Below are 17190 nucleotides of genomic sequence, written 5' to 3' on the forward strand. Positions count from 1 at the left end.
GCTCTGTACCATCACTCATTCATATATCCTTATGTACATGTTCCTTATCCCCTTACACTGTGTATAAGACAGTAGTTTTGGAATTGTTAGTTAGATTACTTGTTGGTTATCACTGCATTGTCGGAACTAGAAGCACAAGCATTTCGCTACACTCGCATTTAACATCTGCTAACCATGTGTATGTGACAAATAAAATTTGATTTGATTTGATTTAGTAAGTCCTGCCTTGCAAGTGTACAGTATGTTGTGCCATACCTTCATCCTAATCTATCAAATGTGGTCAGGTGACAACTCTCCTCTCCACCCTTATCTCCAATTCATGGGATATATTTGTAAACAAAGGATTTCTGTAACACTTCCAGTGTGTGTTAGATAAACCTTCTCTTTCCCGGTATGCCTATATGGCTGTTGGTTATCATTTGGCCTCGTGGCTCAACGAGCCCTTAGTTTATTCATAGCATTCGTAACTGAAATGAATCCACCATATTTAGAACATGAATTACGCAAGACAAAACCCATTTTTATAACAAATGCCAGCATAGGCCATTGGGTTTATGTATTATAATGTCCATGCTACTTTCATTTGATACAATGTCTGGGGAATTGCTTTGTGACAGGCCTGGTTCAGGGCATGTGGAGAAATGGTTGGTGTTTCTCATGCTGCGTCTCTAGTAACGTGGACGTATTACTCTTTCATCTCTGCAGAACTCAACAGCACCACTAACCATTATTCAACAGGGTTGGAGAGCATACTACAATACAGCTCTTTCTCTCCTTTCTGTCTCTTTCTCTCTCGCTCTCTCTCTTTCTCCCTCTGCGGAAGACATCATCAAATCAATGAACTGTAGGTTTAACTGTTGACTGAGGAGATGAGTGCAGTAAATGACTGTGTCCTGCTTGTCCTGGGTTCCCACTCTTATTTATTAAGATTTATAAGCCAAAACAGATTTTTGATCAACCCTCCTACTCTGAGATGCCCATCACTGGCCCTGGTGGTGTCTACCTGCATGGAAGTCCACCCCCACAGCGAACAGGGTCCCAGTGATGGGCATCAGAGCCTCCATGTTGTCATTGAGGTCCAAGGCAATCCCTCTGATCCCCTCATGGATGGAGTACATCAGCAATGACTCAATGCCTACAGGGTACAACAGGGATTACTTAACTGTTAGTCTCTTGTGACAGATTAACATACTGTAAGTCAATATGCAGAGAGTACATTTACCCCAGTGAAATGTAGTATGTTTTGTATGATTACGGAGGTGTCTATAGCGCTAACAGTCAATTCATTTCACAGACCTTGTGGTAACTTCGATGCTAGGGTGTCTGAACTGCTCAATGCCCCCCGAATAGGGCTCTGGATAAAGGTAGTACACTATGTATGGAATAGGGTGCTATTTGCGAATCAGACTTGTTGTTTTACCCTCACAGGACATTCGGTCGGTGCGCAGGTTGTAGCCCACAGTACAGGAGCAGCTACGGGTGTTCTCTGATGTGGGGAAGCAGAGCTGGGAGCAGCCTCCATTGTTCACCTGACACGGGTTCCTTCCTGGAAAGGACATGGTGAATAGTATATTAGTAAGGAGATGGGACACCATTATGTTAGCTTCATGGACATCTTTACTAAGCTAACATCTGATATGTTATGCAGAGGGCTATAGGTACTGTAGTACATCGTGGCGTCACATTTATGAATGTCAGCAGATGGGATTGAAAAGTGAAAAGTGCATAAATAAAAGTGTGCGTGCCTGTGTGTGTGCGTGTGTGGGTTCCTCACCTCTCTGTCCCTCCCTGTCATAGACCTTCATGTACACCACTCCGCTGGTCTTATTCCTCAGGACCACAGGAGTCCGTCCGTCTCTTTTGTTCACAGTCCCCAGTTGGGCTGAATCATCATCTGCCCACCACAATTTGTTACCTGAAACAAGGAAATGTCCTTAAACACCACATTATCTACCAACTTTAACCCTCTGAAGAGATTTTTTGTCATGTACCTTTATTTATCCAAAAATTCCCATTGTGTTACATTTGTTTAAAGATGGATTAGACCAAGGTGCAGCGTGGTAGGCGTACATTTTCCTTTTATTAAATGACACCGGGAAAAATAAAATAAAATACACAACCGAAAGCAAAGATCTGTAGGGCTAAACAGCAACTATGCAAAACTAGATCCCACAACCTCCCGTCACCAAGATGGCATAGCAGTCAGAAGTCCTTTGTCCTCGTCTTGTCGTGTCCCGTATATATATATATTTACAACTTTCTTCGCATACCTTTTTATATATTTCTTTTCTTTTCCATAAACTCAACTTTAAAACACTCTCCTGCAACCCGCCTCACCAATTTATAAAAAAAAGAAAGTATTATTTACCTCAAATCTGTAATCCTCCATAGAAGCTAACCAGAAGCTAGCCAGAAGCTTCTTTACTGGCTAATCGTTAGTATTCAGCTAACCACGGTTTGTGGTCATCAGCTATCCTTTAGCTTGAAAATCTATCGGCAGATTTGTACGACGTGGCTCGGACCGGACCATACCGGACCCATTTTTCTCTCCATGTCCTCGGATTTCAACCGCAAGCTCTGGACATTTATACCTGGATCTCACAGCTAGCTAGCTGCTATCCGTGTGACTATCGGCTTACGTCAATCCCGGAGCAAACATCAATTATTCCGGTGCTAGCCAGCTGAAGAGTTTCATCAGCCACTCCTGGGCTACAATCACCTATCCGGACCCGTTTTACTGCCAACAAGGAGCCCCACCGGGCCTTCACAACTGGACTACCGATGTTATCTGCCCGAGGGATTTATCCAGCTGGCTCCTCCGTCGCGACGTTATCTGAACGCCCATCGGCGGCCCACTAATCGTTAGCTGTCTTATCGGCTGCTATCTGAATAGATCTATCAGACAATTTATTTTAGTGCCTCTATAACTATATCTTTTTTTTAACTAATTGGATTGATCCCCACTCCCAAACGGAACCGCACTAATCCTACCGACGGAAACGCACAAGGTGGCTAAAAACAGACCTCCATCCTATGCTAGCTTGCTACCGATTGCCCGGCTAGCTGTCTGAATTGGCGTGACCCCAACCAACCTCACTACTCACTGGACCCTTTTGATCACTCAACTAAGCATGCCTCTCCTTAATGTCAATATGCCTTGTCCATTGCTGTTCTGGTTAGTGTTCAATGGCCTATTTCACTGTAGAGCCTCTAGTCCTGCTCACTATACCTTATCCAACCTATTAGTTCCACCACCCACACATGCGATGACATCTCCTGCTTCCAATGATGTTTCTAGAGGCAATATCTCTCTCATCATCACTCAATACTTAGCTTTAACTCCACTGCATTCACATCATACCATACCTTATACCTTGAAGCTATTTCATCGCCCCCAGAAATCGCCCCCAGAAATCTCCTTTTACTCTCTGTTTCAGACGTTCTAGACAACCAATTCTCATTGCTTTTAGCCGTATCCTTATCCTACTCCTCCTCCTTTCCTCTGGTGATGTAGAGGTGAATCCAGGCCCTGCAGTGCCTTGCTCCACTCCTATTCCCCAGGCGCTCTCTTTTGATGACTTCTGTAACCGTAATATCCTTGGTTTCATGCATGTTAACATTAGAAGCCTCCTTCCTAAGTTTGTTTTATTCACTGCTTTAGCACACTCTACCAACCCGGATGTTCCAGCTGTGTCTGAATCCTGGCTTAGGAAAGACCACCAAAAATTCTGAAATTTTCATCCTTAACTACAACATTTTCAGACAAGATAGAACTGCCAAAGGGTGTGGTGTTGCAATCAACTGCAAAGATAGCCTGCATAGTTCTGTCCTACTATCCAGGTCTGTACCCAAACAATTTGAACTTCTACTTTTAAAAATCCACCTCTCTAAAAACAAGTCTCTCCCTGATGCCGTCTGCTATAGACCACCCTCTGCCCCCAGCTGTGCTCTGGACGCCATATGTGAACTGATTGCCCCCCATCTATCTTCAGAGCTCGTGCTGCTAGGCGACCTAAACTGGAATATGCTTAACACCCCAGCCATCCTACAATCTAAGCTTGATGCCCTCAATCTCACACAAATGATCAATGAACCTACCAGGTACCCCCCAAAGCATGGGCACCCTCATAGATATCATCCTAACCAACTTGCCCCCTAAATACACCTCTGCTGTCTTCAACCAAGATCTCAGCGATCACTGCCTCATTGCCTGCATCCGTAATGGGTCAGCGGTCAAACGACCCCCACTCATCACTGTCAAACGCTCCCTGAAACACTTTAGCGAGCAAGCCTTTCTAATCGACCTGGCCAGGGTATCCTGGAAGGATATTGATCCCATCCCGTCAGTAGAGAATGCCTGGTTATTCTTTAAAAATGCCTACCTAACCAAATAAATAAGCATGACCCATTCAAGAAATTTAGAACCAGGAACAGATATAGCCCTTGATTCTTCCCAGACATGACTGCCCTTAAAACTTGTTGGGGATAGGGGGCAGTATTTTCACTTTGGATGAATTGCGTGCCCATAGTGAACTGCATCAAACTCTGTCCTAGATTGCTAATATATGCATATTATTATTACTATTGGATAGAAAACACTCTGAAGTTTCTAAAACTGTTTGAATTATGTCTGTGAGTATAACAGAACTCATAGGGAGGAAATCTTCCAAACAAGTTTTGAAGTTCTGAAAGTTGGGGCAACTTTGACGTCAACGCCCCCTCCTTTCCCAACAAGATATGGATCTGGAAGCATTTCCTACTCCTTCCACTAGATGTCCTCATTCAGTAGAAAGTGTAATGGAGCATTTGCTGTGAACTTCGACCTAATGGGAGGGAAAATAGTCAGTGTCGCAACAGAATGCCATTTTGCTGTGGCGCATTTCTCTGTGGGTGCTACGGCTGTTCCAATCGGCCCCAGATGAAAACGTATGATCCGGTTGGAAAGTTATTGGATATATATGATAATAACATCCTGAAGATTGATTCTCTACTTAGTTTGACCAGTTTATTCGACCTGGAATATATATTTTCGAAGTTTTCGTGCGAGTTATCTTGGTGAGCTGATAGCAAATGCAGCTACTTGGACACTAGTATTGGACATTATGGAACAAAACAACGATTTATTGTGGAACTAGGACACTTTGCACTATATTCTGATGAAAGATCAAAGGTAAGGGAATATTCGTGTTGTAATTTCGTATTTCTGTTGACTCCAACATGGCGGTTACGTCTGAGTGCCGATTATTGCAATGTTATGCTTTTTCTGTAACGTAAAAAAAAAATCTGACACGGGTTGCATTAAGAACCAGTGTATCTTTAATTATATGTAGAACATGTATCTTAGGTCAAAGTTTATGATGAGTATTTCTGTTATCTGGCGTAGATTTTTAGAATTTCTGAACATGGCGTCAATGTAAACCGAGATTTGTGGATATAAAAATGCATATTATCGAACAAAACATAAATGTACTGTGTAACATATCATATGACACGTAACGGGATTCCTCCGTCGAAGGAGAGGAGGACCAAAATGCAGCGTGGTTGAAATTTACGTTTGTTTTTAATAAGAAAACTATACATGAATAAACTACAAAAACAACAAACGTGTAAACCCGAAACAGTCCCGTGTGGAACAAACACTGACACAAGATACAATCACCCACAAAACCCAACACCAAACAGGCTACCTAAATATGCTTCCCAATCAGAGACAATGACTAACACCTGCCTCTGATTGAGAACCATATCAGGCCAAACACAGAAACAGACAAACTAGACACACAACATAGAATGCCCACCCTGACCTAACAAAACATAGAACATACAAAGCAAACTATGGTCAGGGTGTGACAATGACTGTAATCTGATGAAGATTTTCAAGAGGTTAGTGATTCATTTTATTTCTAATCCTGCTTTTGTGATTTTATCTTTGGCTGGAAAAAATGGCTGTGTTTTTTCTTTGGTTTGGTGGTGGTCAAACATTAATATATGTTGTGTTTTCGCTGTAAAACATTTAAAAAATCTGACATGATGGGTAGATGAACAAGGTGTTTATCTTTCATTTGAGGTATTGGACTTGTTAATGTGTGAAAGTTAAATATTTCTAAATAATATTTTTTAATTCCAGCTGGACGGGGGGGGTGGAGTTCCCTGGGGGGAATGCCTTGCCCCAACAGGTTTTAACCAACACAAAAACATCCTATGGCATTCTCCCAGCTGCCCACTGCACTGAAGATAGGAAACACTGTCACCACTGATAAATCCACTATAATTGAGATTTTCAATAAGCATTTTTCTACGGCTGGCCATGCTTTCCACCTGGCTACCCCTACCCCCGGTCAATAGCACTGCACCCCACACAGCAACTTGCCCAAACCTTCCCCATTTCTCCTTCTCCCAAATCCAGTCAGCTGATGTTCTGAAAGAGCTGCGAAATCTGGACCCCTACAAATCAGCCGGGCTAGACAATCTTGACCCTTTCTTTCTAAGATGATCTGCCGAAATTGTTGCCACCCCTATTATTAGCCTGTTCAACCTCTCTTTTTTTGCGGTCATCCCCATCTTCAAAGGGGGGGAAACTCTTGACCCAAACTGTTACAGACCTAAATCTATCCTACCCTGCCTTTCTAAGGTCTTCGAAAGCCAAGTCAACAAACAGATTACCAACCATTTCGAATCTCACCATACCCTCTCTGCTATGCAATCTGGTTTCTGAGCTGGTCATGGGTGCACCTCAGCCACGCTCAAGGTCCTAAACAATATCTTAACCGCCATCGATAAGAAACATTACTGTGCAGCCAAATTTATTTATCTGGCCAAGGCTTTTGACTCTGTAAATCACCACATCCTCATCGGCAGACTCAACAGCTTTGGTTTCTCAAATGATTGCCTCGCCTGGTTCCCCAACTACTTCTCTGATAGAGTTCAGTGTGTCAAATCGGAGGGTCTGTTGTTCAGACGTCTGGCAGTTTCTATGGGGGTGCCACAGGGTTCAATTCTTGGACCGACTCTCTTCTCTGTATACATCAATGATGTCGCTCTTGCTGCTGGTGAGTCTCTGATCCACCTCTATGCAGACGACACCATTCTGTATACTTCTGGCCCTTCTTTGGACATTGTGTTAACCTCTTACGGCTATAGAGACGCTAGCTAGTCTCTCCTGGCCAATAGCCTGGGGAAATGCGTAGCGCCAAATTCAAATAGTACGAGATAAAACTCAAACTTTCATTAAATCACACATACAGTGTACTCAATTAAAGCTACACTTGTTGTGAATCCAGCCAACATGTCAGATTTAAAAAATGCTTTTCGGCGAAAGCATGAGAAGCTATTATCTGATAGCATGCACCCCCCCGAAATACCTGAACGAGACGAAAACAAAAGAATTAGCGTAGCCGGCGCTAAACAAAACGCAGAAATAAAATATAAAACATGCATTACCTTTGACGAGCTTCTTTGTTGGCACTCCAATATGTCCCATTATAGTCACAGACATGATTTAACCAGTTTTATAAACTTCAGAGTGTTTTCTATCCACACATACTAATCATATACATATACTATATTCCTGGCATGAGTAGCAGGACATTGAAATTTTGCACGCTTTTTATCAAAAAGTTGAACAAATTTACCCTAACCTCTAACCCTCCAGGCAAGCGTCAATGCCATACAACTCTCCTTCTGTGGCCTTCAATTACTCTTAAATACAAGTAAAATTAAATGCATGCTCTTCAACCGATCTCTTCCAGTACCTGCCCGCCTGTCCAACATCACTACTCTGGACGGCTCTGACTGGATACGTGGACAACTACAAATACCTAGGTGTCTGGTAAGACTGTAAACTCTCCTTCCAGACCCACATCAAACATCTCCAATCCAAAGTTACATCTAGAATTGGCTTCCTATTTCGCAACAAAGCATCCTTAACTCATGCTGCCAAACATACCCTTGTAAAACTGACCATCCTACCAATCCTCGACTTCGGCGATGTCATTTACAAAACAGCCTCCAATAGTCTACTCAACAAATTGGATGCAGTCTATCACAGTGCCATCCATTTTGTCACCAATGCCCCATATACTACCCACCATTGCGACCTGTACGCTCTCGTTGGCCTGCCCTCGCTTCATACTCGTCGCCAAACTCACTGGCCCCATGTCATCTACAAGACCCTGCTAGGTAAAGTCCCCCCTTATCTCAGCTCGCTGGTCACCATAGCATCACCCACCTGTAGCACGCGCTTCAGCAGGTATATCTCTCTGGTCACCCCCAAAACCAATTATTTCTTTGGCCGCCTCTCCTTCCAGTTCTCTGCTCCAATGACTGGAACGAACTACAAAAATCTCTGAAACTGGAAACACTCATCTCCCTCACTAGCTTTAAGCACCAGCTGTCAGAGTAGCTCACATATTACTGCACCTGTACATAGCCCATCTATAATTTAGCCCAAACAACTACCTCTTTCCCTACTGTATTTATTTTATGTTATTTATTTATTTTGCTCCTTTGCACCCCATTATTTTTATTTCTACTTCGCACATTCTTCCACTGCAAATCTAGCATTCCAATGTTTTACTTGCTATATTATATTTACTTTGCCAACATGGCCTTTTTTGCCTTTACCTCCCTTATCTCACCTCATTTGCTCACATCGTATATAGACTTGTTTCTACTGTATTATTGACTGTATGTTTGTTATACTCCATGTGTAACTCTGTGTTGTTGTATGTGTCAACTTGACTTCTTTTGCAAGGGAGACCTGGTCAAGTACAGTTGAAGTTGGAAGTTTACATACACTTAGGTTGGAGTCATTAAAACAATTTTTTAACCACTCCACAAATTTCTTGTTAACAAACTATAGTTTGGCAAGTCGGTTAGGAAATCTACTTTGGGCATGAAACAAGTAATTTTTTCAACGAGTCCAGTGGGTCAGAAGTTTACATACACTAAGTTGACTGTGCCTTTAAACAGCTTGGAAAATTCCAGAAAATTATGTTATGGCTTTAGAAGCTTCTGATAGGCTAACTGACATCATTTGAGTCAATTGTAGGTGTACCCGTGGATGTATTTCAAGGCCTACCTTCAAACTCACTGCCTCTTTGCTTGACATCATGGGAAAATCAAAATAATAATCCAAAACCATCATAAAAAAGCCAGACTACAGTTTGCAACTGCACATGGGGACCAAGATTGTACTTTTTGGAGAAAAGTCGTCTGATGAAACAAAAATAGAACCGTTTGGCAATGATGACCATCGTTATGTTTGGAGGAAAAAGGGGGAGGCTTGCAAGCAGAAGAACACCATCCATGAAGCAACATCTCAAGACATCTGTCAAGAAGTTAAAGCTTGGTTGCAAGTGGGTCTTCCAAATGGACAATGACCCCAAGCATACTTCCAAAGTTGTGGCAAAATGGCTTAAAAGGACAACAAAGTCAAGATATTGGAGTGGTCATCGCAAAGCCCTGACCTCAATCCTATAGAACATTTGTGGGCAGAACTGTAAAAGCGTGTGCGAGCAAGGAGGCCTACAAACCTGACTCAGTTACACCAGCTCTGTCAGGAGGAATGGGCCAAAATTCACCCAAATTATTGTGGGAAGCTTGTCGAAGGCTACCTGAAACATTAGACCCAAGTTAAACAATTTAAAGGCAATGCTATCAAATACTAATTGAGTGTATGTAAACTTCAGACCCACTGGGAATGTGATGAAATAAATCACTCTCCACTATTATTCTGACATTTCACATTCTTAAAATAAAGTGGTGATCCTAACTGACCTAAGCCATGGAATTTTACCTAAGATTAAATGTCAGCAATTGTGAAAAACCGAGCTTAAATGTATTTGTCTAAGGTGCATGTAAACTTCCCGACTTCAACTGTATGTAGTGCATGCATAAAACCTGGAATTCTGACAATGTAATAGGTTACTGGTGATGCAACATTTAATGTAGTGAAATCCCCAAATAAACCAGTACTCTTATCCTGTGTCTGGGCTACACACAGGTACATGTTTGTTGATTTGCTTGTTTCAGTGGCTCTACTACACTGTTGTAGAATGCAGAGTTAGGGCTGGCACAATTACCATATAACTATGTAACTGACAGTTTTGGATGAAGACCATCATGAACATAAAATAACTGTCATAACCGGAAAAAATATAAACTTTATTTTGTGTGTGGAAAGAACGTGCATTTGTGCATTTAGGAGTGGAGGAGAAGAGAAAATGTATTCTTAAAATAAATAAATAAATCGATATACTGTATATATGCAGTGCATTCGGAAAGTGTTCATACCCCTTCCCTTTTCCCACATTTTGTTACGTTACAGTCTTATTTTAAAATGGATTAAATAAAAAATTTTCCTCATCATTCTATACACATGACCCCATAATGACAAAGCGAAAACAGGTTTTTAGACATTATTTTGCAAATTTCTTAAAAATAAAAACAGAAATAGCTTATTTACATAACTATTCTGACCCTTTCCTATGATATTCAAAATTGAGCTCAGGTGCATCCTGTTTCCATTGGTCGTCCTTGAGATGTTTCTACAACTTGATTGGAGTTGGCAGCATCATGCTGTGTGGATGTTTTACAGCGGCAGAGACTGGAAGACTAGTCAGGATCGAGGGAAAAATTAAAGGAGCAAAGTACAGAGAGATCCTTGATGAAAACCTGCTCAAGAGTGCTCAAGACCTCAGACTGGGGTGAAGGTTCACCTTCCAACAGGACAACGAACCTAAGCACACAACCAATACAATGCAGGAGTAGCTTAGGGAAAAGTCTCTGAATATCCTTGAGTGGCCCAGCCAGAGCTCAGACTTGAACCCGATCAAACATCTCTGGAGAGACCTGAAAATAGCTGTGCAGCGACACTACCCGCCCGACCTGATAGCTTGAGAGGATCTGCAAAGAAGAATGGGAAAACAGGTGTGCCAAGCTTGTAGTGTCATACCCAAGAAGACACAAGGCTGTAATCGCTGCCAAAGGTGCTTCAACAAAGTAGTGAGTAAAGGGTAAGGGTCTCGATACCATCTACTGCGTCTTGCCTATGCCGTTCTGTACCATCACATATTATTTATCCCTTTACACTTGTGTGTATAAGGGTGTATAAGGTAGTAGTTGTGGAATTGTTAGGTTAGATTACTCGTTGGTTATTACTGCATTGTCGGTACTAGAAGCACAAGCATTTCGCTACACTCGCATTAACATCTGCTAACCATGTGTATGTGACAAATAAAATTACATTTGATTTGATAAATACTTAGCAAAACATTCAAAAACATTATTGTTGCTTTGTCATTATGGGGTATTGTGTATAGATTGATGTCGGTTAAAACATTTTTTTTAAATCAATTTTAGAATAAGGCTGTAATGTAACAAAATGTGGAAAAAGTCAAGGGGTCTGAATACTTTTGAATTCACTGTGTGTAAGTATATTTCTTTGCTATTCAAACTATTATTACGTTGTCTGCTGTCATTTGGCTGACCAATAACTGTCATCCAAAATTCCATGACCGTCACAGCCCTATCTAGAGTACCTATCTGGTATTGTGCAGGAGAAGTGGTTAGGAGAGGAGAGTTATACCATGAGTTTAGAGAGTGCTGTCTATACGTGTCCATGTTTGGAAAGTGTGTACAGTATGTATCCCAATTAGGAGTGGAACAAACACCATCCTATTCCAGCCCCCCTAGTGAAATCCAGTGATGCTCACTACTGGCTCCAGACAAGAGCATTCAACTCAGATGTGACAGCGGTTTTTAATTCAAAAACCCAGCGGAGTGCAACCAACCTCACCTAACACGGTGAACTGTTGCATGCTAATACCAGATCCTTAAGAGAGGGCCACAGAGGTGTACCCTGAATAAATATTGGTCCACTTTCCCAATCTGAAAATTAATGAAATGTGTTCTGAAGTTAGCAGAAGGATTAGCAAGACTTTCATATTTATTATCAGTGCCATTTTCAACAAAGATTCAACACATATGAATATTTAAAAGTTGATATTTCAGTGAGGCAATGGTTATGCACAGACATCCTATTCAATTTTGCAGTCGCAGACAGCAGAGGTGCTTCAACGGAAATATTAATTTTATTTACAGTACTTTTTTATAATAATATATATATTTTTATATTAAATTGCTGTGACAATTGATTGTCTGCTTTAAATGTTTGGGTGTTACAATTTGGTGTATTGTTCGGTTCTGCAAATGAACTATTCTCAAGGATATTGTTTACTTCATTTTTGTCAGTCATAACCATTGTCAGCAGGGAAAATCTAATAGATGATTATGATTGCACCCAAGCAGTTTCTAAAAAAACAAATATAACTAAGTATTATGTTTTCCTTTATCATAACTATCAAATAAAATAACAATGCAATTTTGTTTGTCACAAAATACACCAGGTGTAAACCTTACTATGAAATGCTTACTTACAAGCCATTAACCAACAATAACGTTCAAGAAATAGAGTTAAGAAAATATTTACTAAAAAAACGAAAGTAAGAAATTAAATAAAAAGTAACATGTGCGGGGGTAGAGGTAATTTGTACATGTTCTTTGGGGTGAAGTGACTACGCAGTGATAATAAAGAGCGAATAGCAGCTGTTGAACCTTTTGAGGATCTGGGGACCTGCCTAATCTTTTCAGTCTCCTGAGAGGGAAAAGGTGTCCAAACAGCTGTGTTTGGACCATGACAGTTTATTTATATTTATATTGGTGATGTGGACACCAAGGAACTTGAAACTCTTGACCCACTCCACTAGAGCCCTGTTGATGTTAATGGGAGCCTGTTCAGCCCTCCTTTTCCTGTAGTCCACATCATCTACATGGTCTTATTCACATTGAGGGAGAGGTTGTTTTCCTGGCATCACACTGCCAGGTTTCTGACTTCCCCCCTATAGGCTGTCTCATCGTTGTTGGTGATTAGGCCTACCACTGTTGTATCGTCAGCAAACTTCATGATGGTGTTGGAGTCGGTCTTGGCCATGCAGTCATAGGTGAACATGTAGTACAGGAGGGGACTAAGCATGCACCCCTGAGGATCAGTGTCGTGACGTGTATCTCATTAATGTGATGACTGTTATTTATCGAATAATTACCTACTATGTTTAATTGTCACCAGATTAAATTAAGCATTTAACAATTAACTCATTTGAAATTTGGGGCACCATGGAAGAAGTTGTTTAACGAGTTACAATCTCCGGAATTAAACTCAAGAATTTATAGATATAAATAAGTAACTTATTAATAATTCCCTTATGTCAGTCTCATTCTGAAAGTCACAAGTTTCTGGAATCTGTACAAACCCGAGTCTTAGTGATTATTCCATACCACATAAATTGATTTGCTTATTTATTTACTAACAAACTAAATGATAACACAGGATACACACACGCGCGGTATAAGATATTGATTAGAATCTTAATACGATGAAAACAGGTCCCTAGCAGACTAACACAACATGACACTTGTTACAAAAGATGGAGAGTTAAAGAGAGAGAGAGAAAGCGAGAGTGAAAGAGAGAGAACACTTGGATAAATTTGGGAACTTCGCTCACAGTAATCAAAATACCTTGCCCCGAACAGCCGCCCTTTGGGGTAAGAAGTAATTAATGTACTTAGGTGTTGAAGGTCTTCGTCGTGTATCTCTGTTGGACCCAGGCCTTCGTGAAAAGGGTACCGCTTTGTGAAAAGGGTCCGACCTTCTCCCAAGGATTGGTAAGTGTAAGTCTATGTCCACAAGAGGTCACAATGTCCTTCTCCTTGGTTGTCTGTCTTTACTTTCACTCATTCTGGAAGAGTGGTCTTCTGAGGACAGCTAATCAGCCATGTCAATTATCCCCGATTATCTATTATTAAGGTTGTGATGAGAGCAGTGTAGTCGACGATGGTTTGAAGAGAATAACCTGATGATTCTACTTAAATTAACTTTCTTAGATACAGCACTTTGATTGTTAGTCTACTTTGTCTTCTTCAACTCGTGTCAATTTTCAGGGTCATAGCCAATGTAGACCTAGCTGCAGCTGGTGGTCCTTCTAGTCTAGTATGTTAATTCTTATCTCACCCTTGTGTAAAAAGGGGCGTTTTCATCATGCTGACATGCTCTCTGAGCTACCTAGGGCATGGCTAGTTACGAGACAAAGTATCATCATTTCTAGGATCTCGTTATAAAACTATAATCACAATCATATCTTCACAACAATATTATCTTCATCCTTGATATTTCCTACACAACATAAAGGATACAAACCTGATATACACTGTGTGAAAGCTCTTCAAGTTACAATGTTCTCATTATAACATTTTCAATGACGTCACAAAATAGACATTAATTTCCCTTGTTCCATCTCTCATCATTCCCCACATTTGGATGTTGAAATATATTGTCCTAGTGTTTATTGTTGGATGTTAGAGATTTTTGGCGGCAAAACCAAAACCTTCTGTAACAAAGTGATTTATTTCCCAATACTGAGGAGCAAAGGAAGAGACTCCCCTCCTGCCTAATTTACAACCGAGTGTTAAGGTGTCAACCCCCCCCCCCCCGTTTCTGTGGGCAAGAGGGTCTGGTCAGCTATTTACCAAGATGATCTGAGTTAAATTTGTTGTTGCCTACCCTTACCACCTGGGGTCGGCCCGTCAGGAAGTCTAGGATCCAGTTGCAGAGGGAGGTGTTTTGTCCCAGGATTCTTAGGTTAGTGATGAGCTTTGAGGGCACTATGCTGTTGGATGCTGAGCTGTAGTCAATGAACAGCATTCTCACGTAGGTTTTCTTTTTGTTCAGGTGGGAAAGGGTAGTGGGGAGTGCAATTGAGATCTGTGAGATCTGCGTCATCTGTGGATCTGTTGGGGTGAAATGCGAATTGGAGTGGGTCTTGGGTTTACAGAATGATGGTGTTGATGTGAGCCATGCCCAGCCTTTCAAAGCACTTCGTTGCTACCAAAGTGAGTGCTACGGTGCTTTAGTCATTTAGGTAGGTTACCTTCACATTCTTGGGCACAGAGACTTTTGGTGGTCTGCTAGAAACACGTAAGTATTACAGACTCGGTCAGGGAGAGGTGGAAAATGTCAGTGAAGACACTTGCCAGTTGGTCCACGAATTCTCTGAGTACACACCCTGGTAATCCATCTGGCACCACGGCCTTGTGAATGTTGACCTGTTTAAGGTCTTGCTCACATCTGCTAAGGGCAGCGTGATCACACAGTCATCCAGAACAGCTGGTTCTCTCATACATACTTCAGAGTTCCTTGCCTCAAAGCGAGCATAAAAGTAATTTAGCTTGTCTGGTAGGCTCGAGTCACTGGGCAGCTTGCGGCTGGGCTTCCCTTTGTAGTCCTTAATACTTTGCAAGCCTTGGGGCGGCAGGGTAGCCTAGTGGTTAGAGCGTTGGTTGCAAGGTTGCAAGTTCAAACCCCCGAGCTGACAAGGTACAAATCTGTCGTTCTGCCCCTGAACAGGAGGTAACCCACTGTTCCTAGGCCGTCATTGAAAATAAGAATTTGTTCTTAACTGACTTGCCTGGTTAAATAAAGGTCAAATAAAACATCCGATGAGCATCTTAGTCCTGTATTGACACATTGCCTGTTTGATGGTTAATCTGAGGGCATAGCAGGATTTCTTATAAGCGTCCAGATTAGTGTCCCGCTCCTTGAAAGCAACACCTCTAGCCTTCAGCTCAGTGCAGATGTTGCCTGTAATCCATGGCTTCTGGTTGGGATATGTACGTACGGTCACTGAGGGTACGACGTCACCGATGAACTATTTGATGAGGCCAGTGACTTAGGTGGTATACTCCTCAATGCCATTGGATGAATCACGGAACATATTCCAGTCTATGCTAGCAAAACAGTCCTGTAACATAGCATCCATATCATTGGGGGCAGCAGGTAGCCTAGTGGTTAGAGCGTCGGACAAGTAACCGAATGCTTGCAAGATCGAATCCCTGAGCTGGCAAGGTAAAGGTCTTTTGTGCTGCCGCTGAACAAGACAGTTAACCCACTGATCCTAGGACGTCATAGAAAAAGAGGATTTGTTCTTAACTGATCTGCTTAGTTAAATAAAGGTAAAAAAAATACAAATTTGACCACTTGTGTATTGATAAAGTCACTGGTGCTTCAGTTTTTGCTTGTAAGCAGGAATCAGGAGGCTAGAATTATGGTCAGATTTGCCAAACGGAGGGGGAGGGAGAGCTTTGTATGTGTCTCTGTGTGTGGAGTAAAGGTGGTCTAGAGTTTTTTTCCTCTGCTTGAACATGTGACATGCTGGTAGAAATGAGTTCAAATGGATTTAAGTTTGCCTGCATTAAAGTCCCTGGCCAATAGGATTTCCGCTTCTGGATGATCATTTTTTGTTCACTTATGGCCTTGTCAAATCAAAATCAATGTTTATTTGTCACTTGCTCTGAATACAACAGGTGTAGTAGACCTTACAGTGAAATGCTTACCTACAGGCTCTAACCAATAGTGCAAAAAAAGGTGTTAGGTGAGCAATAGGTAAGTAAAGAAATAAAACAACATTAAAAAGACAGGCTATATACATTAGCGAGGCTATAAAAGTAGCGAGGCTACATACAGACACCGGTTAGTCAGGCTGATTGAGGTAGTATGTACATGTTGATATGGTTAAAGTGACAATGCATATATGATGAACAAGAGAGTAGCAGTAGCATAAAAGAGGGGTTGGCGGGTGGTGGGTGGCAGGACACAATGCAGATAGCCCGGTTAGCCAATGTGCGGGAGCCCTGGTTGGTCGGCCCAATTGAGGTAGTATGTACATGAATGTATAGGTAAAGTGACTATGCATATGATGAACAAGAGAGTAGCAGTAGCGTAAAAAGAGGGGTTGGGGGTGCACAAAATGCAAATAGTCCAGGTAGCCATTTGATTACCTGTTCAGGAGTCTTATGGCTAGGAGGTAAAAACTGTTGAGAACCCTTTTCGTCCTTGTAACTTGGAACTCCTGTACTCCTGTACTGCTTGCTATGCGGTAGTAGAAAGAACAGTCTATGACTGGGGTGGCTGGGGTCTTTGACCATTTTTAGGGTCTTCCTCTGACATCGCCTGGTGTAGAGGTCCTGGATGGCAGGGAGCTTAGCCCCAGTGATGTACTGGGCCGTATGCACTACCCTCTGTAGAGCCTTGCGGTCAGAGGCCGAGCAATTGGATCTGAGGACCCATGCCAAATCTTT

At 41.8% G+C, this 17190-nt stretch overlaps 1 protein-coding gene across 1 annotated transcript in view; it reads right to left on the reverse strand.

The window, feature by feature from the left end:
- LOC118385852 (low-density lipoprotein receptor-related protein 1B-like) overlaps window positions 1–17190 on the reverse strand; it is a 359442-nt gene that overhangs the window by 166310 nt on the left and 175942 nt on the right. Inside the window, exons 33-35 of the mRNA XM_052521799.1 lie at window positions 1775–1915; window positions 1421–1546; window positions 1004–1135 (exon numbers count right to left, since the gene is read on the reverse strand). Of these exons, the coding sequence (XP_052377759.1) occupies window positions 1004–1135; window positions 1421–1546; window positions 1775–1915 (399 nt within the window). The remainder of the gene's footprint in view (window positions 1–1003; window positions 1136–1420; window positions 1547–1774; window positions 1916–17190) is intronic.

This window comes from Oncorhynchus keta, chromosome 7 (assembly GCF_023373465.1).
Source record: "Oncorhynchus keta strain PuntledgeMale-10-30-2019 chromosome 7, Oket_V2, whole genome shotgun sequence".
In the NCBI taxonomy this organism is placed as follows: Eukaryota; Metazoa; Chordata; class Actinopteri; order Salmoniformes; family Salmonidae; genus Oncorhynchus; species Oncorhynchus keta.